Source organism: Puma concolor, chromosome A2 (assembly GCF_028749965.1).
Source record: "Puma concolor isolate L17-30 chromosome A2, mPumCon1.1.hap2, whole genome shotgun sequence".
Classification (NCBI taxonomy): domain Eukaryota; kingdom Metazoa; phylum Chordata; class Mammalia; order Carnivora; family Felidae; genus Puma; species Puma concolor.
The window spans coordinates 110778490-110805801 of NC_141668.1; the positions used below are offsets into that span (position 1 = coordinate 110778490).

Below are 27312 nucleotides of genomic sequence, written 5' to 3' on the forward strand. Positions count from 1 at the left end.
TCCCTGGGGCACTTTGGTGTCATTGGTGGGAATTCATCAACACATCACCGGCTAAGGGGACAAGCATGTGGCCGGCCACCCCATGGTACATCCAGCCTCATGCACACTGCGCTGCAGCCCCCGAGGCACACAGCGGGCCTGGCAGCCACTTTCCATGCCACGTAAAGGACTGGAATCAGTACCTCCCAGACTGTGTGGTGGGATGAGAGCATTTCAGCTGGATTCCATCTCCATGGGCCTGCCTGCAGATTCCTCAGTGCTTTCCTCACACCGAAGTTCAGAAGTGTCAACAGCCCTTGGGGCCCAGATGACCAAGTCCTGGAAATGTCCCAAGGCGCTGGCTACTGCCTTGCAGTTCCCTGTGAGGGTGGCTGACTGAGAACAGGGAGGGCCTGGCACAGTGGCATGGCCCTTGGGACAGGGTGGGGGTTCAGCCAGGCAGGGGGTCAGGCTCTGCAACCCGGACCCTTAGTTATCCTCTCCCAGCCTCACCTTCCAGACCCGTAAAGTGGGGCTGTGACACCCACCTCAGTCAGGGGGCTGCAAGGGCACCTGGGTGAGGTAGGCCACACACTGGGGTGGGGGAGGGGCTTCCTTGGGCTGCTCACCCTCCCCCACCTCCCAAGAAGGGGCTGGCCATGCCCCAGGTGCTGGATGCATGCATGTCTCCCTTGCCTCCGCAGACGTGCCCAAGGACACTTGGCTGCTGTTCCTTCCGTTTTTCCCTGTAAAGACGAAGGCCCTGGTGGTCCTGGGCATTGGGGTGTCCGTCCTGCTGCTGTCTACTCTCAGCCTCCTGCTGCCTGGATACCTGTTCATCTTCCACCTCTTCTTAAGTATGTGTCCTGACCCCCACTCCAGTCTTTGTCCCTTGCGTTCCCACGTGGCCCAAGACAAGGTCTGCCGGCCCCTGCTAGAAACGAGCACATCAGACAAATGACAGGAAGAGACACCCCTAGAGGGACAGCAGGGCTCATTCTGCTCTGAGGCCTGCAGAGGACACGAGAGGGACTAGGAGTAAGTTAGATAAGGGAGCAGAACGTGTGAGGCAGGAACAGGCACCATTAAAAAAAGAACGGGGGATTTAGAGAAGCACCAAGTCCTAACAATGAAAAATAGTGAGCCAGCGACAGGGTATCTGCTGACCCAGCTTGCTGCAGGGACACTGGCCGTTTCCTGGAGTCCACGCGGCACTGCGTGCAGCAGGCCCCACCACGCCGTGGCCCAGGGGAGGGCATGAATTCTCTCTGTGGCTTCTGCAAGGGAGAAGGTGGCAGCGGGGGCCCTATGTGGCTGCCAGAGCGGGTCTGGCACAGGGAGTGTCCTCAGCAGAGCCAGGGCCGGAATCAGCACCCGGAGCCAGAGGTGGGTCAGCCCAGGCCCTTATCCTAAAAGCTTCCACGCACCGGCCAATGGGGACAAGGGTGAATTTGGGGACAGTGCCCCAGCTGCAGCATACAGTACAGCCAGCAGGTGGCAAGCTGGGCAGGTCCAGAAGTCCACTGCGGCCACTCAGGACAGACGGACGTGAGACTGGAGAACAGGTCCACGGGACAGATGGCCAATGGGAGATCCAGGCACAGGGACCAGAGGGCCCCAACCCAGGCAACAGGGAGGGTGGTGGTGCCACACTCACTGTGGGGGTAGGGGAGGGAGATGCACACGGAGCTTATGGCTCAAGGTGCTGTTTACAGGGTATTTGGACAGCAAAGCACAGACTTCCAGAAAAAGTTGGGATATTAGCTATTGTTATAATAAACTTACCCTGCTTGAAGTAACAGAGTTATCACCTTGCAGTCTCTGTGGGTCATGGGTTCAGCATAGCTTAGCTGGGTCCACTGGCCCTGCTCGGCCACAAGGTTTCCTCCAGGTGTGAGGAAGGTCTGTGGTCTCATCCGACTGGGACCCGCGTTTAGGTTCAACGCCAGGGTGTTGGCAGGCCAGCTCCTGGCCTCCGTTCCCCGTGAGTTGTTGGCCGGTGCCTCCTCCCACCAGGACACTCCAGCACGAGGGGGCAGCCGGCCTTTTGTAGCCCAGTCATGGAAGTGACGCCCTTCACCTCTTGTGCAAGGCGCTGGGGCCACCCACTCTCCAAGGGATGGCGTGACACAAATACCCTGAGGTGGGGGGTAGGGGCTGCTGGGGGGCCTGTCAGAAGCTGTGGGCAGCTGGATGCCTCTTTGAAGTTTGGGGGAAGGACATCCTGACACTGCAGCACGAGTGGAGTGCAGCATTGGTGAGGGCAAGCCCTCCCAGGAAGATGCACAGATGTCTGGTACCAGCAGCAGGGGTGTGGGGAAAGCCGCCTCCACACAAGCGGGGGGCAGAGCATCCCAAAGACCAGCGGCCCCGGGCTGCTGTGTTGACGCCTAGTGTCGCTGGAGGGGACACGGCAGACACTCATTCAGCGCACACTGCACTCTGGCCTCCCTCCCCAGCCACATCTCCTCTCGTTACTGTCAGATGAAGGTGTTTGCTCAAGACTCAGGACGAGTGTGAGCTCTGGGGAACACACAGTGTGTACTTGCCACCTGATGGTGATGGCAGCCATCCCTGCAATCCCTGCCAGAGAACTAGTGTTTTCGCGAGCATGTGGCCAGATGCAAATTACGCCCTCACACAGGTTCTGGGGGAGGTGGGAGAACCAGTAAGAGCCAGGTGTAGTTCATCAGGTAGCCAAAGCAAACACAGACAGATGCCCTTGTACAAACCACCCAGGGAAGGGAACGGGCTCCACGCGGGTGTGGGGGGCAGCCCACCTTCCGCCTGCCCCTCCAGCTGCAATTAGGCTTCTGTGGGTGGCCCTTATCCCTTTCCAGAAATAACTAGAAGCCATCTGTCCTCGTGTTTGTTGGTTTTAGGGAGAGAAGTGGGAGGATTGGTGCCTCTGCTGAAGCAGGCACAGAACCCGTTTCGTGGACGGTGCTGTCTGTTGACAGACCCGGGTCTCAGATGTCCTTTCAGTGACCTGGGGTGCTTTTGCCACAGTGCCGGAGCCAGCGTCCGGGTCCACACTGGCTTTGTGGGCCTGGAAGGCCGCAGGGTAGCTGTTCCTGGGACGGGGCGCCAGCAGCCTTGGGGCTGTGACGAGCTACTGCTTGCCTCCCACAGGCCAGGTGGGCCCCGGGGTGGCCATGCAGCAGCCCCCCAGCGCCCCAGGTTAGGAGGCAGCTCCCGGCACCCTGGGGGGAAGCCCTGGAAGACCGGGTTGTGGCCTGTGGGCCACTCTGCCCGCCTGCGTAATTGTAACTGCCTGTTTCCGCCTTTCTCCTCTCTAGTGTTCAAGAAGTTGAGCACATATGAGTATGTGATACAGAAACGCTGTCAAAAGATTCCAAAAGTTCCAGCGGGGAGGAAAGAGCTGTCCTTCAAAATAAGCATGCCACAGGTAGCGGGTGCCCCTCTGCTTCACCATCTGCGCTATCCAGGCCTGGGGCAGCGCCCAGTGTCACCTTGCAGCTGGAACTTCTCACAGTCCTTTGCTTCTGTGTTGGCACAATTCTCTGATTCCGTGTGTGTGTGTGTGTGTGTGTGTGTGTGTGCGCGCGCGCACGTTGTGTGATGCAGTGCAGGTGTATGTGTGTATGTGTATGTGGTGTGTGTGATGCAGTGTGTGTGTGTGCGTGTGTTTGGTGTGAGATGCACTGCATGTTTGCACGTGTGAGTGCATGATGTGTATAATGTGATGCACATGTGTGTGGTTGTGTGTGCATAGTATGTGATGCAGTGCATGTGTGTGTGGTTTTGTGCGTGTGTGTGTGTTTAGTGTGAGATACGGTGCGTGTGTGACTGAGTACATGTGTGTGATGCAGTGCATGTGTATGTGTGCATGTGTACATGGTGTGTGTGATGCAGTGTATGTGTGTGTGTGTGTGCAGCGCAGTACATGTGTGTTTGGTGTGTGGTGTGCATGTGTGTTATATCATTTGTACGTTCACTGTCCACAGAATCAAGCCAGCAGGGTTGACTCCTTTTAGGCCCATATATTAATGCAGCTGTTTCTCATCAAAATTAAAAGCATTTGCTTTTCAAACGAGCACCATTAAGAAAATGAAAACATAAGCCAAAGGCAGAAATATTTGCAAATCATATACTTGTGCCCAGAATATATAAAGAATTCAAAATTTAATTATAAGAAAAATGACCCAGTGTTTTAACTTTTTAAATGCGCAAAAGATTTGAACCACCTGTTCACCAAGGAGGATCCACGGTAGCAGATAAGCACATCGACATCAGTTACCATTAAGAAAACACAAAACCACAGTAAGATACCATTACACATCCAGTAGAATGGCTATAATCAAAAGAACCAATAATAAAAAGCGTTGGTGAAGCTGTAGATCGAAAGGCTCCTACGTTACTAGTGCAGATACCGAATTATATCACTCTGATCAGCAGTTTGGTGTTTTCTTAAAAAGTGAAATGTATAGTCACCGTTGAAGTCAGCAATCCCACTTCCAGTTTCTTAACTATTAGAAGTGAAGACACAGGTATTCATGTGACAGGGGTGCTATCCCCCAGTGAGATCCTTTCCTAGGACCCAGGGACGCTGAAGCACCATTACTCAAAATTAACTAATAACTGACTTGAATCGTGTATAAGACTAAGCCCAGTGTCAACAACTTTTTCACGTTATGAATTTTTATTGCTCACAGCAAGAAGATGACCTGAGTCTGTCTGCACGTAGGTAAGTGTGTAAGCTTACTAGAGTTGTTTTATCTGTCTGACAAATACTATATGCTCTCAATTGTCTTGCTTGAACAAGTCTTCGTTACTCCAAGGTTATACAAATCTCCACATTCTGTGCTAGTGTTTTCACCAGCTTTATTCGCTTTGCATTTTGATTTCCAAGCCGTCCTGAATTTGTGTGTTCACGGAGACAGGGGCTAAGGTGGGTTTGCCCAGGACCTAGTGCCCCCGGCTCCCCCAGGAGACCCTCTTCCGGCTGTGCCTCACCCTGAACGTCCAGCAGGGGAACGCCCTCGGCATTCTTTAGTTTTCATAGTTGTTGACAATTCCTCCACGTTTTTAGTTTCCGTATAATTTTTAAAATAGTTTTCATGCAGTTCTGAGAAAGGCAGAGTTCGAAGTGGAGTTACAGGAAACATTCCTTAGAGGCGGGAGCGAGCGGAGCCGCATGGCCTCAGCTCCAAGCCCTGAAACTGCCCCAGAAGTCGGTCTCCCCTGGGGGAGCGGGCCGGAAGTGCCCCAGTTCTGTGGTGCTGTCGGAAGTTCGGCCCTCGCAGAAACGGGTGGGGGGCGACTCCCATGTTCTGGCGGAGCTGGGCAGGTCGCAGGGCTGGTGCTGGTTCTTGACCGAGGATCGGGAATCCCTCCAAAGAATCCGCTCATTCCTTTTGCATTTGTGTCCTTAGACACCCGGTAGCCATGCTTCTGGGAAAACCTGGGTCGTTTGGAGTTTCACTTGAAGCATTGCCACACTGCGGTCCTTTAGGTACAATCTGAGCACGTTCCCCTCGCCCTGTCCAGCCTGGGGGCCAGCCGCCTCTAGAAGCAACTGAGACTAACCCCGTTTTCGGGCAGTCGGTGTGGACACTGCGCAGGAACTGGGGACCTCAAGTCTCTGGCCGCCCCACGCACTGCAGTCACTGCTGGTGCTCCGAGGACTGTCTTCCAAGTTCTGTTTTAGTATTATTTTGTGAGTTATACTCACAGTGCTTTGTTTTTATAAAATTGTAATCACATTGTTCAACTCTTTAGAGCCCCTTTTAAAAATTCCATATATTGTGGTGCCACTGGGTGGCTCAGGCGGTTAAGCATGGGACACTTGGTTTCTACTGAGGTCATGATCTCACGGTTTGTGGGGTTGAGCCCCACATTGGGCTCTGTGCTGGCAGCAGTGAGCCTGCTTGGGATTCTCTCTGCCTCTCTCTCTGCCCCTTCTCCCCAAGGCCTCTCTCTGTCAAAATAAATACATAAACTTAAAAAAAAATTCCATACATTGTGGACATAGTTAAAAGAAAAAGAAACATAATTTTTATGAGTATGAGTTACTTCATCTTTGGGAGGGACCATATTCCTCATTTCTGGAATGTTATTCCTTATTTTCAATCACTATAGTGTTCCCTTCTCCAACTGGAAAGTGAGCTGCTAACCTTTGTATTGAAAGGTCGATTGTGTTGAGAGACAAGCCCTCTCAATGCGCTGGGCCATCTGTCCCAGCGGCCTCTCTTTCCTGCAGAAGTGTCCCTAGTTTGACCTGGACACTCACAGCCTTACATGTTAGGCAAAGCCCACTGTCAGAATGTCAGCTCCAAGAGATCAAAGAGTATCTTTAAATCACGTGGCACTCTGTCAATCCCCCCAAAAGAAAAATCCACTCAGTAAGTGCCTGTGGAGTTCCATGATGTAAGTCACTGGTATATTTTAGGGGAGAACTTAGTGTAGCACTCTCTAAGGTGCTTCTCTCTATTAGTAGGTATCAGACCAATTTATTGGGAGTATTTCCTCTGGACCATTAATCTGCTGCAAAAGTAGGATCACACGTGTGAAGATACTTCTTGCCTAATTCTACAGGTGTTCTGCTCAGCTAATGTCCATCAAGTGGCTTGTATTAATTTTTATTGCTATCTGGCAAATTCCCACAAATGTAGTGGCTTGAACTAAGACTCGTCTGAAAGTGCTTGTGGGTCATGTGCCTGGCAAGCTCAGCTGGGTCCCTGACTGGTGCCTCCCAAGGCAACAGTCACGGCTCACCAGGTCAGCCCTCCTTTCTGGAGGTTATGGGGAAGAGTCTGCTTCCGGGCAGATAGAGAATGCCAGTGCAGCTGTTGCTTTCCCACTCTTGCTACGTGGCCCTTCCATCTCTAAGTTGGTAATGGTGGGTCTAGTCTCTTCATATTTTAGATCTCTCGGACTTCCTCCTTTTCCTCATTTCTCAGTTTTTAAGGATTCGTGTGATTGCATTGGACCTACTTGGGTAATCAAGGACAGTCCTCAGTTTCCTACAGTTGCCGCAAGGAATGAGCACAAAGTGACAATGCCATGGTCTCCAAGGCAGGTCACTTTGTCCATTTGTAACTGAGCCCTGCTGCACCCACAGACTCAAGAACGCAGTGGCCCAGCGTGGGGGTGCCACAGCAGGAAGAAGCGCCCCTATGGCCTCCCACCGGCAAGCAGTCATAGACCTTTATGGATGGTGCTCCTGCGCCGTGTCCTCCGTTGTGCAGCCAACCCGAGGGCACACGGACGGCCTCCCAGGAGCTGCTCACTCTGAGGCTCTGCAGATGAGCATGTCACGATGGCAGCCAGTGCATGGAGCTTTGCAGCTGTCAGCGGTGCTCTCTGAGCTCACTACACAAAGCAAGGCCCTTCTTTGCTCATGGAAGTCTGTCCTCCCTTTTGCCCCATCCCTGTAGAGAGCAGTGCAAGGAGGCCCCGCCGCAGCCGAGGTGCCCGGGTCTGCGATCCACCATCACCACGTGCCAGGAGAGCTCCCCGCTGCAGGTGAGAGCCGCTGGGCACGTGAAAGGTCTCAGGCTGCCCCCGGAATGAGGACAGAAAACGCTTGGGATTGCTTGTTTGACTGATTTGAAGCATTTACTCAGTACCCAGGCATGCTACTCGTATGGGAACAAAGGTGGAGGGAGAAGAGAAGAAACACTGACAGAAAATATCCTTAACTGTAGGGCTTATAGTGTGTGTGTGTGTGTGTGTGTGTGTGTGTGTGTGTGTAAGGGGGGAGAAAGAGATAAATGCAATGCAATCTGGGTGTGCGAAGACTGAAGTGGCATCCGTGTGCTTTAACGAAGGGTATTGATGTCTGTGTCCTGCTGGCTTTGAAAAGCACCAGAAAATAAAATGATGGATGGATAGTCACATGGTTAAAAAGAAATATTCACAGCAAAATTTTAATGATGATAGAACCTAGAAGTTGAGTGTTTGGGCATTCTTGTACAATCCTTTCCACTTTTCTGGGTGTTTGAAATTGTCCATTCTTAAAAAAGTGTTAGGGAATAACTATAGGACACAGACGTGGAGTAAGGGGTGTGTGTGTGTCTGTCTGTTTATGTCTGCTCTTCATAGATTGAGACTGAAGCAAGAATGTCCACCTCAAACTTCTATTTGACATTTTACTAAAGTTCCAGCCAGTGTAATACAGCAAGAAATACAAAGACATATAGATTTGAAAATGAACCTGATTTTATTTGCAGGAAACATGCTTCTAACAAATCTGCAAAAGATATAGTAGAAATAAGATAGCTCAGCAAGGTGGTAGAATACAAAATGAATATAATAACCCCCATTATATTTCTGTATACTAACAATGAAAAATCTCAAAATGATATTAAGAAAACCATTCCATCTGTAATAGCATTAAAAACAATAAAATAAAATAAAACAAGCACCAAATGTGTATACTTAACGCTACAAACTATTGATGAGAGAAACTGAACACAATCCAAATAAACGGAAAGATTTAGAATATTCGTGGACTGGAACGCAAAATATTGTCATGATAGAAAACTCCCCCCAAAATTGGTCTACATAATTACCATGAGCCCTATTGAGTTTCCAGCAAGCTTTTTTCTTTAAGGAAATAGCAAGCCAACCCTAAAATAGATACAGAAATCCAAAGGACGTAGAGTGACCAAAAGAATTTAGAAAAAGGAGCAGCAAATTGGAGGACTTACTCAATCTGACTTAAAAATGAACTATCAAGCTACAGTAGTCAGGACAGTGTGAGCCGTGAGGGTGGTGTGCCCAGTGAGGGTAGACATGCAGGTCAAGGGAACAGAATAGAAAGTCCAGAAATAAAACCCGATCAGTGGGTGTTAAACCGAGGTGCCAGGATAATTAAACAGGGAGAGATGAGAGTATATTTAATAAGCTGTGCCAGAACAATTGGATGACCATATGCAAAAAAAGAGGGCGGGGAAGAGCTTAATAGCTGCTTCTCAGCATACACACAAAAATAACTCAAAATCAACCACAGTTCTGAATTTAGGGGCTAACCTATAACACTTTAGGAAGAAAACAGAATAAAACCTTTGTGATCTTGAGGTAGACAAAGTTTTCTTTAATATGGGCACCAAAACCACTATGAAGAAAATGGAAAATTTGACTTTTTTATAAAAGAAAGCATTTCCTGTTCAGAATTCACCACTGCAAAAATAAAAATGTAAGTCACAGGTTGGAATAAATATTTGCAAACCCTGTACTTAAATCCAGAATAAATAAACAACTCTCAACACTTAATAGGGGAAAACGGCCCCATTTTTAAAATGGGGGAAAGATTCTAATAAACTTTACCAAATAGGACATATGGGTGGCAGATAATCACCTGACAAGATGTTCAACATCATTCACCACTAGGAAAGTGCAACTAAAGCCACGGTAAGACAGTTGGAACGGCTCCCTGGGAAAGGCTACCGGCACCAGGAGCGGGAGACACAGAGGAACCGGAGGCCCGTAGCTAGGTGTGCAAAGTCGTCGGGGGTTTACAGTGATACCACTGTGGAAAGTAGTTTGACAGTTTCTTAAAATCTTCAATGTATTCTTAACCTCTGACACAGCGACCCCCACACAGAGACCCCTTCCTAGGAAGGCTCTGAGCCAGACGCACCTGAAACTAATGACGGACTTGATTTCCTACGAATAGCCTCAGTACCAACAATTTCTTCTTCTTTTTCCTTTACCCCCACAGGCAGCCACAGGTGACCTGAAATCACCCTCACACAGGTAGGTTGTAAGCTTGTTGGACTTGTTCTCTCTGAATGAAAATGGCTACGCCATCTTAAGTCAAATTGCTTTGGAAAGTGACTCATCTCTGATGGGATATTTTTAAATGATGTGACAACACAGTAGGAAATAACTCTGTTTAACGTAACAGTACCACGTACAGCTACGCAGGGACCTTTTGCGCTCCACGTGCTTGGGGAAATGTAGTAATTCTCTCCCTGTGGACAACTCGCATCTGAACTAGCACGCCAGCGTCAGCGCTCATTTCTTCTGTCAGTCGGAGAACGTGTGGGGAGCGGGTCCCAGCCTCCTTTTTATGACCTCCGATAATACCTAGTTTCCCGTCGCTCCTGAGCCATGCATGCCTGCTCATTCTGAGCCTGCGAGGAGTCACACAGAGGACAGCCCTGCAGGCACACACGCACCCAAAGTGCACCCCTGCAAAGTCACAGAAGCAGAAAGTGGCCCATTATGAAGGTCACGACCCAGGGTAAGCACACATTTTAAAACGTGCACTTGGTCTCCACTTTGAAACTGTACCAGTGTGGAAAGTCACCTCAGAACATGGAGAAATGAGAAATATGCTCACATTGGGGTGAGGGTCTCGGTCTGCCAGGGCTGCCCTGACAAAGGACCACAAAACAGGTGGCTTAAAAAATAGAAATGTACCGTCTCACTGCTGTGGAGGCTGGAGCCGGACTCACCTCGACATGTCCCCAGTCATAGGACCTGCACTTGGCTTCTCTCCCTGGCTCGTACCTGATGCTGTTTTCCCTTTGTCTCTTCAGTTTTCCCGTTTTGCCCATTTCTGGCAAGAATGATTGAAAATTAACGAACCAGGAGGGCCTGCCTGTCCTCTTGCACAGATGCGGTCGTCAGGCCAAGGGCCTACCTGTCTTCTGGCATGGAAGTGGTCATCCCGCTGAGGGCCTACCTGTCCTCTTGCACAGACGCGGTAGTCGGGCTAGGGCCTGTCCTCTTGCACGGACATGGTTGTCGGGCCGAGGGCTGGCCTGTCCTCTTGCATGGACGCGGCCATCGGGCTAAGGGTCTGTCTTCTTGCACGGATGTGGTCGTTGGGCTAAGGGCCTGTCCTCTTGTATGGATGTGGTAGTCGGGCGGAAGGCCTGTCTTCTTGCACAGACTCGGTCGTCGGGCCGAGGGCTGGCCTGTCTTCTTGCACGGATGTGGTTGTTGGGCTGAGGGCCTGTCCTCTTGCACGGACACAGTCGTTGGGCTTAGGGCCTGTCCTCTTGCACGGACGCGGTCATCGGGCTGACCCTGGGCTCAGGTGATGACACCTTGAGCTGCTAGAGTCGCTGCATCTGAAAACCCCCCTTACAGCAACGTGAGGTCATTGGTGGACACTGTTCAATCCACTTGCACAGTTCAGTTAGCTGAGTGTCCCACGACCTACATCCCCACCATTGCTCTTGGTAATTCCTGAACATCTCTTTCCTTCCAAACCCAGGGTCTCTTCCCAAATCCCCTCCTGATCTGCAGGGGCACCCCTTCTTGACACCCCCTGCTGCTCCTGCAACTCTCCCTTTAGGTGCTCCTCCCCTGCCCTCCCGGGGTCTCCCACCATGCAGTGGACATGAGGGGAAAGGGCGGTAAGGAGGCTGTGTGATGCTGTGGCCTGTGGTTTCCGGCAGCCATCAGCATCCCCTCCAGGAAGCAATGGCCGTCCTTGTTGATGAGTGTCTCCCCTTCCCCCTGCCATCCCACAGAGTGAAGTTCAACCACCTGCTGCCGGATGTGCACTCAGGTCCACCCTCCTCCACCAACACGTTCATGGAGGACTCGTGGGTGATGGTAAGTGAGGCACGGCCGTGCGTGCGTGAGCCTCAAACACAGGGGTGGGGTCCAGTGCTGAGTCTAAGCTCCCCACAAGAGCAAGGGCAGGACAGTATTTGGACCTGCTTGTCTGACTGGTTTAAGGCATTTATGGTGTCCTCTGGGGACACTGCTCGAACAGGACAGTGGTGGGAGGGGGATAAAGGGAAACAAGGCGGGCAGCACAAACGATCTAAAACACAGGGCATGTGTGTGAGCAGAGAAACATGACGGAAAAATTGGTGCTACTGGAACGGAAGCATCACACGTGTGCTTGGGTGACATGTGTGCACTCCAGCAAGCTGGCAGGATTCTGGCCAGGAAGGGCGGAGGGACATACCTGGTCCACTGTGTTCATTGCAGAGCCTGGAGTCAGAGCTCCGTGTTGGAGATGCTGGAGGCCGGTCTTCAGTGGGGACTGTGTGTGACTGGCCAAGTCACAGCTTAAACCGTAGCCAACACAATTATGGCATGACCCCTCCCCGCCACTCTCTCCCATCAAGCCTTCCAACAAGTACACACTTTACATGCATGGAGACCAGGCTGATGCTCCATTCCAGGGGTCACAGTGTTGGCTGTGGCAGTGATAGCATCTATTGGCGCCCCATCCCTGCCATCCCTTCTTGGGTGGTGGTGGCCACACAGCTTCTGAGTGACATGAAGGACACATCTCAAGAAGCAAAGATGTGGGGTGTTGACCATGTATGACCGTGAGGGCCATGTACCCCCGCTGGTTATAATGTGTGTCCAGGTGAACATGTGGAAGCCCTCTCTCTGGTGTGTGGCTCTGGAGCTCGCCTCTAGAATGTGTAGTAGAGCAGTCTCAGGGCCACCTTATTCCCATCCTGTCTCAGGAATCCAAGGACGCTGTGACCGTTCATTGTCACTCTGCTGGACACTTGTCATCCATCATCACGTTTAATCCCTCTGTGGATTATCTGAGATAGATCATCATCCCACTTTGATGGCTGGGCTCGCCTCTTGGTGTGCGTGGAGCTTTAGGATCCCACCGGCTTAAACCCTCCCCACCCCACACCCCTGAGGATACATTTTCTTCTGTTTTCAAAACTGTATATGCCAGATATGGTCATATGGCTTTCTAGTGCCACAGTCGTAATAGCATGGGGTCTGGAGCTTTTAAACATTTGTATATTCGTTCTAAATCTTCCAGTGTTGAAAAATGCATTTCTCACTTAAGAAAGGTAGTTACCTTTCCAGCCAATTTACACAAATTACCAACACTGTCGAATTCTACCGAATTTTTAAAAAATAATGACACAAACCCTCTCAGAATATAGAGGAAGGGAGACCTGTTCTGTGAGGCCAGTTCCAACCTGATACCAAAGCCAGACAATGTCATCCCAAAAGAATATCACGAGGCAAAAATCCTTCAAGAAAACACAGACAGACACCATTGATTAAGTGTTAGCAAACCAAATCTAGCAGCATACAGGATTAAGTACCATGGCTATGTGAAAATTATTTGACATTATACAAAATACCAACAATAAATGACAATAATATGGCGATGTCAATTCAGAGAGGGAGTTGCCAATAAGAAACTCTTACGTGTGACAAAAAAATATTCTCAACAAATTAGGAATGAAATGAAAAGATCTTCATTCTGACCTATGCAATACACCTATTAAATACAACTGACATACTTCCTGGTGAAAGACTGAGTACATCCCTCTTAAAACCGGGATCAAGGCAAGGATGTACTGAAGTTCCAGCTGGTGCAATAAGACAGGAAAAAGGAATAAAGAATAGAAAGTGAAACTGTGTTGATCACAGACAACATGATTCTAAAATACAAACAAAACAAAAAACAAAACTCCTAGTGATGAAATAGTTTTGCAAGAGGCAGGTAAAGTGCTCTCCAGTAAGCTCTGGGACATTTATCTTCAGTGTTATCCAGAGCACACCTGAAATCAAATACAGTCCCTACCTGGCGTCAGGAACCTCTGTGTGCCTCCAGTTAGCTCCACAGCAAATTGCCACCACGTGGTCAAAGTAAAAATTTCTCCATTGCCTTGGCTGACCTAGAAATGTTTTATGTAATTTGCCATTATCTTGAATGGAAACAGTTGTTAAAAAATAAATCTTTTGACTTTGTATTGTTAAAAAAAATAGCAAGTCCAATCATATTTCTGTATTTGGCAAAAATGCCACTGAAAATGATATTAGTTATTTTATTAACAATAGCATTAACAATAATGAATTTAACAAAACTGTAGTAAAGTCTATACATTGAAAGTTATAAGTCATTGCTGAGAGAAACTGAAGACATTTAAAATAATGGAAAGATATACAACGTTCATGGATATGAACACTCAATATTGTTAAGATAGCATTTCCCCCAAAACTGATCTATGGACATAGTACAATCCCTATTGAATTCCTAGGAGGTTCTGTTTTTTTGTGTGTTGTTGTTGTTGTTTTTTTAACCAACAAGCTGGTCATAAAATGTACATGGAAATTCAGAGTACCTAGAGTAGCCAGAACAATTTTGAAAAGAGAACAAAATTGGAAGAATTATACAATCTGACTTCAAAATTTACTAAAAAGTTATAGTAATCAGGTTAGTGTAGTCAATGGAATAGAAATGGAATAGAATAAAAATTCTAGAAGTAAGCCTTCACATTTATGGCCAAGGCAATCCTTTGGGGAGAAGTGAAAATTTCAACAAATGGTCCTGGAACAACCAGATATCCATTGTGAAATAAAAATAACACCGTACTGGGAATGCAAGCTGGTGCAGCCACTCGGGAAAATAGTATGGAGGTTCCTCAAAAAGCTAAAAATAGAACTACCCTATGACCCAGCAATTGCACTACTAGGTATTTATCCAAGGGATACAGGTGTGCTGCTTCAAAGGGACACATCCACCCCAATGTTTATAGCAGCACTATCAACCATAGCCAAAGTATGGAAAGAGCCCAAATGTCCATCAATGGATGAATGGATAAAGAAAATGTGGTATATACAATGGAGTATTACTTGGCAATCAAAAAGAATGAAATCTTGCCATTTGCAACTACGTGGATGGAACTGGAGGGTATTATGCTAAGTGAAATAGTCAGAGAAAGACAAAAATCATAGGATTTCACTCATATGAGGACTTTAAGACACAAAACAGATGAACACAAAGGAAGGGAAGCAAAAATAATATAAAAACAGGGAGGGGGACAAAACAGAAGAGACTCATAAATATGGAGAACAGACAGAGGGTTACGGAAGGGGTTGTGGGAGGGGGATGGGCTAAATGGGTAAGGGGCACTAAGGAATTTACTCCTGAAATCATTGTTGCACTATATGCTAATTTGGATGTATATTTTAAAAAATAAAACAACTAAAAAAAAAAAAATACCGTACTTAGGTATTGACAGCCCTGAGACCCAGGTGCTGTCAAGGTCAGACTCTCCTGGGGTGTCTCCCCTCAGCCCTCCGAGTCCTCAGGCAGCCCCTCTTCTGTGCGCCTCAGTCTTGGCAGCTGCCCGCATGCAGACCTGCCACAGAGGTCAGGGCCCACTGGTGGCCGCGTGTGACACATACCGGTCCTGAGCGGGCCCCTTGGCCAGTGTGGGCACTGGCTGTGGAGTGCGCTCCCTCACAGACCCCTTCCCTGACCCCGGGACCCTGAGGATATTTGCTCCAAATCGGGTAATAAAGAATGTGGGTTTTGTTTAACAATAAGCTCGACATTGACCACTCCATCTTGTTTCCTGTTGTGAACAATCATTTCTTCCCTCACAGGATATAGACAGCAGCCTGACTTTATCTGCCCTCAGGTGAGTCTCTGAGCCTCCTGCAGGTGCTTCCCGTGTCTCAAAGCCTCCACCATGATTCCTAAGGAACACAGTCTTTTGTGGGAAACCTTGGGGTACTGTGATGACGTGATCGAAGACAAACCAGTTTCCCTTGACGTCACAGATGCGGACTGCCCCCCGAAGGGCTCGCCATACTCCGCTCACTGGAGCTTGCGATGAGACCTCTCTAGGTTCTTCACAAGTAACATGTGAGCTAGCGCACAGGTGTGAGCAATGCCCGTCTACTTTCTGTCTGTGAGCATGTGCCGCTTGCAGAGGCCACCGCGGTCCATGACCGTGTACAGCAGTGGCAGGGCTCGCCGTGTGCCAGGTGGGTGACCGCACCTCGCAGGCCCCTGGGGAGCACACGGCCTCTGCCCCTCCTGTGCCACAAAGACAGAGAGTGGCCCCTTTCACATCGTGGCCCAGCTTCAAGCACACATTTTAGAGAGTAAATCAGGTATAGCGAAACACGGTGACTACCGTCCCCTTGACAAGACGTCATCTTCTCCTGGAGTGTGAGTAACAGGAGGCTTCACAGCACCCGTGTCAGCGAGGTCCGTGCTGTCTCCCCTACATTTCCCTGAGCACACGGTGAGCACAGGCTCCCTCTGTTCCTGGAAGGATGGTTCTGGGGCATATTTCGCAGTTGTAAGTGTCTGAATATTGTATCCTGACTTCACAACCTCAGTAACTTTGTACCAAGTGCCCTTTAATGCATTTGAAGTAAAACTAAAAAGGGCAAGTTATTTACTTGAATGTCACCCACCACACACACACACACACACACACACACACACCTCCCACTCTGGCCTGCAGGGATTGTTGCAGAAAATGTTTCTTTGGTAACCAAAGAGTTTGGACCCAGTTGAGCAGCTAGCACTTTAGACACCTTCCGTGGCCTGCTCCTGAGGCCTCACCCGAGTCTTAGTCCTCGAGGCCCACCCACCCAGGGCCTCCCTGGGACGTCGATCACGGGGAAACCTTGTAGGACTTAATGCAGCCTGTGTTCCTGGCGGTCGCTGGCAGACAAACTTATTGGGAGTACTTCTGTCCGGCTGTTTATCTGTCTAGGGTGTATGGTCTGCTGGTTAGGTACAAATCAGCCAAACAGTGAATATATGAATAAGGGGGAGGGTCCATCATGCAGGTGAAGCTGCTTCTGTCTGGTTTTAAAGGCATTTCTGTCAGCAGAAATCCACCGGGTGGCTTGTTTTAATTTTCCGCTGGTGGTGGAAGCCTGCAGTGTCCTTCTCGCATGAACCTTCTGCATGTTTATGGCGCGAGACCCCCTCTGGCACTCAGCCTCCAGGCGCTGCCTGCTCCCGAGCCTGCAGATAAGAGGGGGCCCCAGCGGGGAGACGTCCACGGACACCGTGGAGCCTGCAGGGTCCCCACGTGCTAGCCCGCCCAGCGAGGGCCTGCTCTGTAATGTGTTCCTCCTTCCCTGCTCTGCCCTAGCCTACCTGGGAGCAAGGTGTCCTCGTCGCCATCCAGTGACTTCACCCTACACCCCACCTTGGCTGCCGGCACAGAGGACCACCTGCCGCTGAAGGTGAGCCTGTGCTCAGATGTAGGGCTTGGGGCTCCCTCGTAAGCTGGGCTCAGCACCATACCTGGATGCTGGTCGCACTGGTGTTCTGCATTTACTGGGTGCCTGGGCCACTACACAAAGAGCACCGACGGTGTGTGTGGAGTAGGAGGAGAAGCGAGAGCAGATCACGCTCCTGACAGGGGCCCGTGTGTGTGAGAAGCAGAGTCCCCAGACAGGTGTCCCTAAAACAAGCCTCGTATGTGTGCTCTGGTGCCACATGCTGGTGATGGCCACGTGGTAGGTGACACAGAGCAGAATGCCGGCTGTGATAGACTCTCAGCAGTGGGTGTTTTCAGGGTGTTCTGTGTAATCCCTTCAACTTTCTGTGTGTTTGGAGTTTTTCATAATAAATGTTGGGGATAAATGTTGGGATAGAGAAGGGGTGTGTATAACTGACGGTCAACACAGAGCGTGTGAGCCACACACGGGGTTGAGTGAGGAAGCCTGCAGATGATACGCTCATGGCCCCAGGACAGGGCATGTGGGGTGGCCTGTGTGGCCAGGCAGGAGACACAGGTAGACACAGTATGGTGGCAGCCTCACCAGCAAGTGAGTGTAGAACCCAGCAAGGCAGGGCTGTGGAGGACCCGGGTCCCACCGTCCATCCTTCTGTGTGCTCCCTTCCAGAGTGGCTCACGAGGCCACCCAGCCAGTGGGGCCTGAGTTGCTTCTGTAACAGCACGAGGCTCCAGACAATGTGCTGGAAGCCTCGGCTTCGAGCTTGACTGCACTTGAGAGGGCCCTCAGACCCTGGTGCTCAGCCGCCCATGCACATTCACTGAACTCACGCCCTTCCCCGGGCTGGGGCTTCCTCTCTGCTCATTCTGGACCCCGCGTTTAATCCTGACACCCTGTGTGCCCCCACTTCACGCCAGGCCCACCCCTCTGCGGGCGACCCCAAGGCCCGTAGCTCTTAGCAGAGTCATTAGAGAGAAATGGGCGCCATAAGACACACTTGGACTTGGAGTCCACTCTGGTGTGCAGGCGTGACTGGTTCCACAGCCCAGAGTAAGTTCTTTAACCTCCTGGAGTGCCTGGGTCTCCACGCTTGCAAGATATGCATGGACTCTGTGTGGGGTCCCGAGTCCTGCTGCCGGTGTCCAGCTGGGACTGGTGCTCAGTAAATGGTAACCCCCATCCCCCATCACACCTGCTTTGGACCTTGCTGCCCATTAATTATAATCCTCATCTGAGGACACAGACTCATCACTGATCTCTGCATTACCTGCTTCCTAAGTTTACTCAGTATTTTATTTATTTTTGGCAACAGATGAAGCATCACCCCCCCCACCCCCCCCACCCCCCAAAAAAAGGCAGGGTCCTGATGTGGTCAGCTTCTGTGTGGCCCAGCCACGTGTGGTCTGCTTCTGTGTACGTGGCTTGGCCACGCTCTTTGTTGTCATGTTTTCCTTTCACTTCAGTGTTTCACATCATACGTATTCCTAAAAAATAGATGCTCACAACACATCAGTTACTCTTTATTTCACAGAAAGGACATAGTGTGTATGTGATGTTTGGAATTTGGGGGAATCACCTCTCGGTCAAAACGGTGGTTCCCTGTCCTGGGTGGCCGAGCTCATTTGCCTTCCTTCTGGGACTGCTTCTTGTAACTCCCCTCTGCTGTGGGCCAGCAGGACGTGTGCCCCCGTGCGGGTCTCTGTGATGAGCAGTAGGCCATCTCTTCTACAAGGCCAGACTCTTCTACAGGGGTGCTCGGTCTGCACTCCCGCAGAAGCATATGCATATTCGGAGCCCCGTAGGTCCGTGTCGTCCCCAACACCCGGGGCACCTAGTGGTGCGGCTGGCGGCTCACGATCCCTCCCAGCCTTCCCCTCACCACCGATGGTGCTGAATGTGCATTAGCCATGTGAATTTCCTTCTGTGGGAAGTGCTTGCTCTTGTCGTTGGCCCATTTTCCTCCTGGCCTGTTTCTGCTTTTCTTATAGATTTATTTGTGTTCTGTATATATGCTTGATACAAACGCCTCATTAGTTGGGTGAATTACAGATAGAGTGTCACAGCAACTCGACTCGATGCTTAGCTGAACTCAACATTTGATGAGTCAGAGTCACACTCACACTTGTGCATATTTTATGATAATGCTTTTTGGTCTCGTTTAATCTTGAACCCAATCTTCTAAACGACAGTCATCTATACTTTCCACTACTAATTTTCAACATTTGATTTTGAGAGTTGAGTCCTCACTCTGTGGGTCATTGGTGTGTTTAGTGTGAGGTAGGCATCCAGCTTCATCAGTTCCAGGTGGGTTTCTGTTGTTCCAGCTGCTTTCGCTAAACATCAAATGGACCTTCTTTCCCCCACTGATTTATTTTTTGTATGTCTCGTATACTTTTTATTCCATACTTCCTCCACTACTGCCTTTCTGTATTTAGTTGAATTTGCATACTGTGCCATTGTGATTCCCATCTTCTTTCCTTTTGCTTATACTTTTTAGTTACCTTCTTACCGGTTACCTTGGGGATTACAATTAATACCTTAAACTTATAAGAGTCTAGTTTGAATAGTACTACGTTAATTTCGGTAATATATACTCTGATCCTATACATCTTCCTACCTCTTCCTTTATATTGTTACATCTTTACACATTGTGTGCCCATTAAGAAAGATTTATAATTATTCTGTGAATTGGTCTTTTAAGTCACCTAGAGAAGAAGAGGAGTTACAAACCAAAGTACGACAATCCTGGCTTATGTCTCAACCTGTGTGGTTATCTTTCCAGGCGTACTTTACTTCATCTACTGTCTAGAGCCTCTGTTTTAGCCTAAATATCTCCCTTTAGCATTTCTTGTAGGGGAGGTCTGTTGCTCATGAGTTCTCTCAGCTTTTGTTTATCTAGGAACATCTTAATTTCTTCTTTATTCCCAAAATGCGGTTTTGTTGGATTTAGAATTCTTGGTCGGCAGATTGATTTTCCTTCCAGGACTTGAAAGGTGCCCTCTGGACTCCATGGTTTCTGATGAGAAATCAGCTGTTGATCTTACTGAGGCCCCTTGTATGTGATTAACCACTTCTCTCTCAATGCTTTCAGACTCCTCTCTTTGGGTTCTGAGAATCTGGCAGTGCTGTGTCTTGGTGTGAACCCTTCTGAGTTTATCTTGCTTGGAGTTTGTTGAGCTTCTTGGATGTGTACATCCGTATCTTCCATCGGAGTTGGAAAGCGTGCAGGCAGTGTTTCTTCAGATACTTTTTCTCTCTGCCCCCTCTCTTCTTCTGGGCCTCAGGTCCGCCAGGTGCTCTTCATTTTCCTTTGTTCCATTTTTCTCCCTGGTCCTCAGGTTGGAGAATTTCAATAATCTTCAGCCTCACCGATCCTTTCTTCTCCTGCTCTGTTGTGAACTCTTCTAGTTAATTTTTAATTTCACGCTTTTCAGTGGCAGAATTTGGTTCTTTTTTGTAATTCTATCTCTTTATTGATTTTCTTTTTTGTTCATTCGGTATTTTCATGGCTTCCTTTAATTCTTCACCTTGGCTCATTGAGCACATTTAAGATAACTGACCTAATGTCCTTGACTACTAATTCAAATGTCTGGGCTTCTTCCAGGAAATTCTGTCAAATTATTTTTCTCCTTTGAATGCGCCATATTTTCCTGTTTCTCTGGATGTTTTATAATTTTTTGTTGAGAACTGTATATTCTGAGTATTATAATGTGGTTAAGTCTGGACATGAGATTCTCCCACTGCTTGGGATTGTAGATCTTTGCTTGTTGAACTATCAGTTTGTGACTCTCCCAAGCTACTTTTGCAAAACATGTATTTGTTGTTGCAAAGTTTCTCTCATTATCTCTGTGGTCAGCCAGTGTTTTCCTTCAATGTCTGGCCGCAAATAGGGGGAATAAGTGTCCCATTAGATGCTCCCAAAGACAGCTGCTGCCGCCAAGGGGGCCAGGGCAAGCGAGCCCTTGTGCCGGCCCCTCGGGACATGACCAGACCAACCAAAAGGCACAACAGACAAGTTTTGGAGTACAGAGTCCCTACTGCCTGCACAGGAATGAAGGCTGTTGGCCTGTAGCCACAGGACGACCGAGGGTGTGTTGTCGCTGCTTTGTTGACACCACTCACTCAGGAGAGTTGGACAGCATCTCTTCCCTGGTGCTGTGCACCATGTCTGGTCTGGCTTCAGAGTCTGGAATAGTTGACCCCAAAGGCTCTCTTTAGCACAGTGGTCACATCTGTGGAGGACGAATCTCTCATGCTTCCTGTTCCCTGGCTTTGTCCTCAGGTGAAGGATGCCGATGTGCACTCTGAGAACACGTGTCACCACCTCCCCACAAATCTCTACCCCGCAGGCAGGCCTCCACTGTTCCACTGCCCGGCTCCATTGTGTTTCTGTTTTCATTCTAAACAAACAGTGTGCTTCCCTGGGGCATCATTTCAGTAATACCTTGATCACCTTTGCTTCCAAGCACCATCACCTCCTTCTGTGGGTTTTTCTTACACGTCCTGCCTCTACCAGGTTGCTGCCCACTCCGTGGCCCTCTGTGGCCGGCGCCCCCACCTCTTACCCGTCGGAGCCCTGCCCCCACCTCAGCTCCCACAACTGCCTCTGCGTTGGGTCCCCTGGGGGCCTGTCCATCTCAACAGCATTGTCTTCACGCCTGGCTTTTCTGCAGTCTGTTGCCGTTTGCTTCCTCTTCTTCAGGGAGCCATTGTTCATGAGGTTCCCCTTTCATTTCCTTCCTGTTTAACCTCATTCATGCCTCAGTTTGTATCTTGACTAATTCTCAAGAGCTGGCTCTGGGAGGAGGACAAAGGCATGTACGGGTTTAGAGATCTCCTAGAGACACTGGACTTGCAGAACCTTCCAAGGAAAGTTGTGCACAGCTGCACAGTCCAGTCCCACCGCACACAGCCCTGTAAGTCAGAAGGAGCACCGTCCCCGGCCATTTGGCAAGAGCCAGGCTCTCCCCTGTCGTCTGTGCAGGGGATTTGAAGTCACCGTCAGCAGGCCCAGTAGCACCAGGGCAAGGGAGAAACCTCCTGCTTTCGAGAGATGGTGTGAAGACATTTGGGGCCCCTGGGTAGCCAGAACTCACCACCAGCAAGCAGATTGTTCAGAGAAGGTGCCAAGCAAGACGAGGCGGCCTGTGTTGTGTCTTCCCCCCATGCCAATGGTCCAAATAGGCTTTGCTGGCCCCCAGGAGACCCTCCTGATCATCAGAAAAAGCCCCACTTGTCTCTGTCCTGATGCGCGTGCAGAGGGAAAAGCCAGCCCCCACCCCCAGCGCAGCCTCATCAGCAGCCCCACATACAAGTGAGTGCTCTGAACTCAAGAGGCGAGATGGCTGCCAGTGTCCCAGAGCCCGTCGTGGCTCCATCTCCAAATTGTGCTCTTGCTGCTACATTCTGTCCCCTTTGGCAGTGCGAGAGATGCCATGTCACGTATTTCCTGTTATTTCTCTGCAGGTCTCAAAGGACCAACAGGAAATGAGTTTGCCTGTGGAAGGAGACAGTGCTGAGGGCAAAGGCCCAGCTTCAGGTAAGACATCACACAGTGTGGGAGTTGACATCCACCCAAGTTTGATTCCCTAAAGAGGAAAATGTTTTCTCCAGAAAAACAAGGAGAGGGAGAAATCACCGGTGGGGAGTCAAAGGCTAGGACGCTTGTTGTGTCAGTGGCAAGGAGGACAAGCTTGGGCTCACGTAGTGTCTGCCAATGGTGCCTGGCGTCCCCACGCTAGCCCCACCACCTGCTCTGTGTGCTACAAAGCAGCAGGTGCAAGACGTGGGGCTGAACGCCCCGCTGGCAGAGTGCCTGCAAGGTAGGAGCTGGCCCTGGATGGCGTTGCTGTGGCTGCCGATGTGAGCCATGGACCCTGACGTGCAGGGGTGGCCAGCCTAATGATGGCACCAGAGCGAGGGCCACGGAGAGTTTGACTAGTGACTGGAACCAAAGGCCTGATGTGCTCTGTTAGAGGCTCAGACTCCACCACCCGCACGCTGTCTGCCGAAATGCACGGTGATTTCGTTGTTCACTCGCCTGACCCTTCCAGAGTCCTTCTGAGACGGCCCCACCTCATCTAAGGAAATGTTCACCACTCCGCTTTTAAACAACTACCTACCCTTGGCCACGATGACACCTCCTACTGCCACCACCACTTCAGAGCTCACAGTGCAATTCTCCAGTGCTCCTGTTTCTAGAAAAGAGGTGGAGGCTGACCTTTCAACACACCTGTGGCCGCAGGAGTCAGTGGCTCCTGTTTCTCGAAAAGAGGTGGAGGCTGAGAGGGTGAGTTTGATTTCTGCGTGATTCCAGAAAGGGCCAAAGCTGGATTTTTAAGAAACATAAAATACAAGCAAGTGGCATAAGTGACAGGGAGCCTGAGCCTCAGGTCTGGGTACATGGCAGGTTGGCTCCTGAGTGGACTGACACCACGGGCACATGCATGTGCACACTGTCCATGTGGGTGTGGTGCTTGTGGACAGGTAAGAACAAGGCGTCCTCAGCCAGGGACGGAGGCAAAGAAAAAACCCACAGAGAGCCCCGTGGGCACCTGCAGCCTATGTCCCAAAGGCCCCTGCCTCCCTGGTGAGCCGGATTCTCACGGCCTCACATAAGGGAGAGACAGGCCCAAGCTCAGGGCACAGCCAGAATGGAAGGCCAATAAGTCATCCTGTAAAATCAGGACTCAAATGGCTACTCAAATGGCATTGTAGTGGTGAGCCCGGAGGAACCCCGTGCTCCGCTCCCACAGGACACAAGAATGAACCTTGGAGCCGAAAGGAGCTGAGAAAATCCCCAAACTCCTCAAGCTGAGGATTAACACCAAGTGATTGTGGACCAGCCGTTTGCAGGTGCCGAGAGGCGCTCCCCTCGCAGGAGCTGGGAAGATACCAGCCGCTCTCATCCCACATGGCCACGCCCTCATGGAGGCCAAGGCCACCACTGAAAAAGACACATGGGAGCTGGGCTCAAGGACCAAATGCAAAGTAACTGTGGTTGTTGTTTGGGGAAACGACAGGCAAAGGGAAAACCATCTGAAGAGAACAGAAAATTTGTTTAAATTGCATGTGTATTTGAAGAGAAACCAAATAAAACTTAGAGCTGCAGAAAATACCACTGACGTGGGGCAGCTGACTGAGGGTTTTGTAGCACACGGGTCACAGTTGGAGTTCGTGAGCTCGAAGCTGGAACTGGAGAAGCTACCTGACACTCAAAGAAGGGACGACAGGTGGAGAGCGTGACCGGAGGTGGGGCTTGGGTCTGTGGTGTGAGCGGAGTCCCCCACAAGGAGGGCTGCTGGGGGGCATTGTGCGAGGCAGTGGGGCTGAGGGCCCTGCACTGCAAACCCGCACACACTCGGGTCCAGTGAGTCCAGGAACGGCAAATGAGACTGTAGATATGTCGTGAGCAAGCTGGCACACTCCAGAGACAAATAAAATGCGTGTTTTTAAATATTTGGCGATAAAAAAGGGGAGTCCTTCCAGGGAATATCGACTAGCTACACTCATTGTAACGGAAGCTACAGCAGAGTGGAGTCCTGCCTGCAGTACAGGGAGCCATCAGCGCAGGGCTGCCCTCCTGGCTGATGCACGTTTGAAGGCGAAAGTGAAACAGGCACTTCACACAGAAGTAAGGAATGTTAGGGAGTGAAAAATAGACCATTTTCGTAGCATTTTTAGAAAGCGATGTCCCTAGGAACAGACCTAACAAAAGACACGCCGGACTCATGGAGAAAATGATAAAACTTGCAGAGAGACGTTTTAAGGAGCCTGATGAGTGCGGACAGACACAGCTCACGGAGTGCGTGCCGGGCCTCCCAGAGAGGCCAGTGCAGGATGCCAGCTCGAAACCCTGTGTCTGAGATGTGTGTGGAACTGCAAAGGATCAAGAATGCCAAGAGGCAGAAAAGGAGCAATTTAGGATGTCTGGCTGGGCTGCTTCCACGAAGCTTGTGAATCAAAGACAGAGTGGTGTCTGTGCAGAAATAAGCGCAGGGCCTGGTGTGGTGGCTTGCAGGGGCCGCGAGCACGTCAGTGGGCACAGGGACACTGTTTCTGGTGTGGGGCGACTGACGAGCAGGGGTGGGTAGATTGTTTCATAAACGAGGAAACATTTGGTGCCGTGTGGGAATAACACTAATGAAACCAGACCCCACCTTGTACCGTTTACACAAATTAATTCCACGTGGACTAAAGACATAATGCCTGAAGGGACAACTATACAAACTGGAAGATAATATTTGGTAGTATCTTCTTTTTTTTAATTTATTTATTTATTTTGGGAGAGACGGAGAGTAGGGGAGGGGTAGAGAGCCAGGGAGAGAGAGAGAATCCCAAGCAGGCTTAGCACTGTCAGCACAGAGCCCGATGCGGGGCTCGATCCCAGGAAACCGTGAGATTTTGACCTGAACCGAGACCCAGAGTCCGATGCTTCACAGACTGAGCCCCCCCAGGCACTCCTGGTACTGTCCTTATGTCCTCATGGTGACTGAGGGTCCTTAAGCAAGATTTTCTTAAAGGCACTGTCCCTAAAGGAAGATACACAGAAATTAGATCACTCCCAGATACAAAGGGAGGCTGTCAAAAATTGGGAAAATATTTGTAACACATAGCTGACAAAAATTGGTGTCCAGGACACAAAGTACTATGACACCAACAGGAAAAACGTAGACACATGATGACCAGGCACTTCAGGGAACAGGGAACCCAGAAGACCCACAAACAAGTGCGTACCTGCTGCCATCCTCCGGGAAATGCGACTGAAAACCACATGTGGTGGGGTGAGGTCCCTGTCACATGAGCAGGTGTGAGTCTGACATCACTGAGGACTGGCACAGGTGGGCCTGGGACGTGCACGTGGCTGGTGGGCTGGGCCAGTGCTGCACCCACAACTGGTGGACAAGGCCGTGGGCACCGCCAGTCATCCTGGGTGTGGGTGGGGAAATGCCTGCCCGCTGCACCAGGAGCCATGAGCATTGCTGCTGGGTCTGAGGAGATGCCCAGTACGGGGATCCCAGCATGGGGGATAGGTGGAGGAGGGTTCCCGCTGACCCGCTGAGCAGGGCTGTGTGTGCAGACACAGATGTTCTGTGCAGAAGCAGCTGCCCTCCTGGCAAGATGTCAGGACGGACTGCACCAGGAACCTGTCCTTGGCCTTCCTTGCAGAGGGCCGGTTCTGCACCCGGGGCCAAGGACTGGGCGCGCCTTCTGCTCACCGCCCTCAGGTGCTCATGGCACTTTCTTTTGCTCTGCAGGAGCCAAGGAGCCCACACTGGCCAAATGGGCTGTCCACACACCAATGGCCTTAGAGATCTGGGCTCAGAAGGCAGCCCTGGAGAAACTCAGGCTCCTGCACACACTGCCCTCCAGCAGCCAGAATGTGCCACACATGGATGTCCCCTTGGAGAGGCAGCAGGTCTACAGCAAGGAGCCTGCCACTGTCACCACCACCAGGAAGCCTGCGGATGGGCAGGTGTGCAATGGAGAGGACATCCAGCTTCCAGGACAGATAAAAGAGGTGACTTGGGGCCGGGCATCGCCATCCAGCTAGGAAGCAGAGGGCCCGCTCGATGCTCAGGGAGAGACCAGGGTCAACCTGGATATCTCTGTCAGCACAACTTGTGTCCACCCTGCCACGGAAGCCCCTGAGTCCAGGGCAGGCTCTCACCCCGACTCCCATGATGCCTGACTGGCCTGAGGCCGGCAGGCGCTCCCGCCATGTTCATGATGCAGTACAGCCCTCGACTCTATGCAGGCACCAGTGGCAGCCAATGGCCCGGCTTCCTCCAAGCGGACTGCTGGGTCCTGCATCCAGAGTCAAGGAAAGAAGGGAGCCTGTGCGCACCCTGACTTGTGCTACACGGAAAGACTTTGACCACCCCTGCGCCTCACTCCACCTGGAAGCCATACTTGAAAGGCATTCATAAGTTTCCAAACACGTCCCCATCGTGCTCCAAGATTCAGGACAGACTTGGTGTGATGTTTTCACTTGTTACTTAGGAATGTTGACAACTGTTATGAACCTAAGTAGCCTTTAAGGAAATTCTTCAGAATTTCTTAGAAAGTTATACGAAATAACAAAAAAATAATTTCCCTGGCAATAAGCTTGAAATCAGTCTTGGTAAACTTTAAATTCTTGGGTTCCAAGTGGCCTTTTCAAAGCCCCTCCTGCCCCCACCCAGCCTGGGGGCCACCTGAGTCCTGGCCAGAGTGAGGCCGAGGGGTGTGATACAGAGGAGGGGATTCTGGCTTTTTTTTTTTTTTTAAGTTTATTTATTTTGAGAGAGAGAGAGAGAGAAAGACAGCAAGCAAGGGAGGGGCAGAGAGAAGGAGAGAGAGAGAGAATCCCAAGCAGGCCCCATGCCACCAGCACAGAGCCTGATATGGGTCTTGAACTCAGAAACAGTGAGA

The 27312-nt window shown here is 50.3% G+C and overlaps 1 protein-coding gene and 2 long non-coding RNA genes across 3 annotated transcripts in view; 2 read left to right on the plus strand and 1 right to left on the minus strand.

Annotated features, from left to right (window-relative positions):
- The window catches only part of LOC147583412 (uncharacterized), a 380385-nt gene that overhangs the window by 339952 nt on the left and 13121 nt on the right, over positions 1 to 27312 (minus strand). The gene's annotated exons all lie outside the window — the stretch shown is intronic.
- Positions 1 to 27312, plus strand: part of LOC147583421 (uncharacterized) — a 192158-nt gene that overhangs the window by 72043 nt on the left and 92803 nt on the right. The gene's annotated exons all lie outside the window — the stretch shown is intronic.
- Positions 659 to 26860, plus strand: LOC147583424 (uncharacterized). The gene is made up of 10 exons (XM_086680459.1): positions 659 to 836; positions 3279 to 3388; positions 4656 to 4687; positions 7380 to 7467; positions 9668 to 9702; positions 11433 to 11517; positions 15295 to 15329; positions 16809 to 16902; positions 22366 to 22438; positions 26157 to 26860. Exons 1-10 carry the CDS (start codon positions 659 to 661, stop codon positions 26450 to 26452), a joined length of 1026 nt encoding a protein of 341 aa, XP_086536585.1. The 3' UTR covers positions 26453 to 26860.

Bases quoted from the DNA above. Each gene is read 5' to 3' on its own strand.
- LOC147583424 (XM_086680459.1), top strand. From the start codon at position 659: ATGCATGTCTCCCTTGCCTCCGCAGACGTGCCCAAGGACACTTGGCTG. The intron at 16,903-22,365 runs GTGAGCCTGTGC...ATTTCTCTGCAG, and splicing joins AGGACCACCTGCCGCTGAAG to GTCTCAAAGGACCAACAGGA. The intron at 22,439-26,156 runs GTAAGACATCAC...TTTGCTCTGCAG, and splicing joins GGGCAAAGGCCCAGCTTCAG to GAGCCAAGGAGCCCACACTG.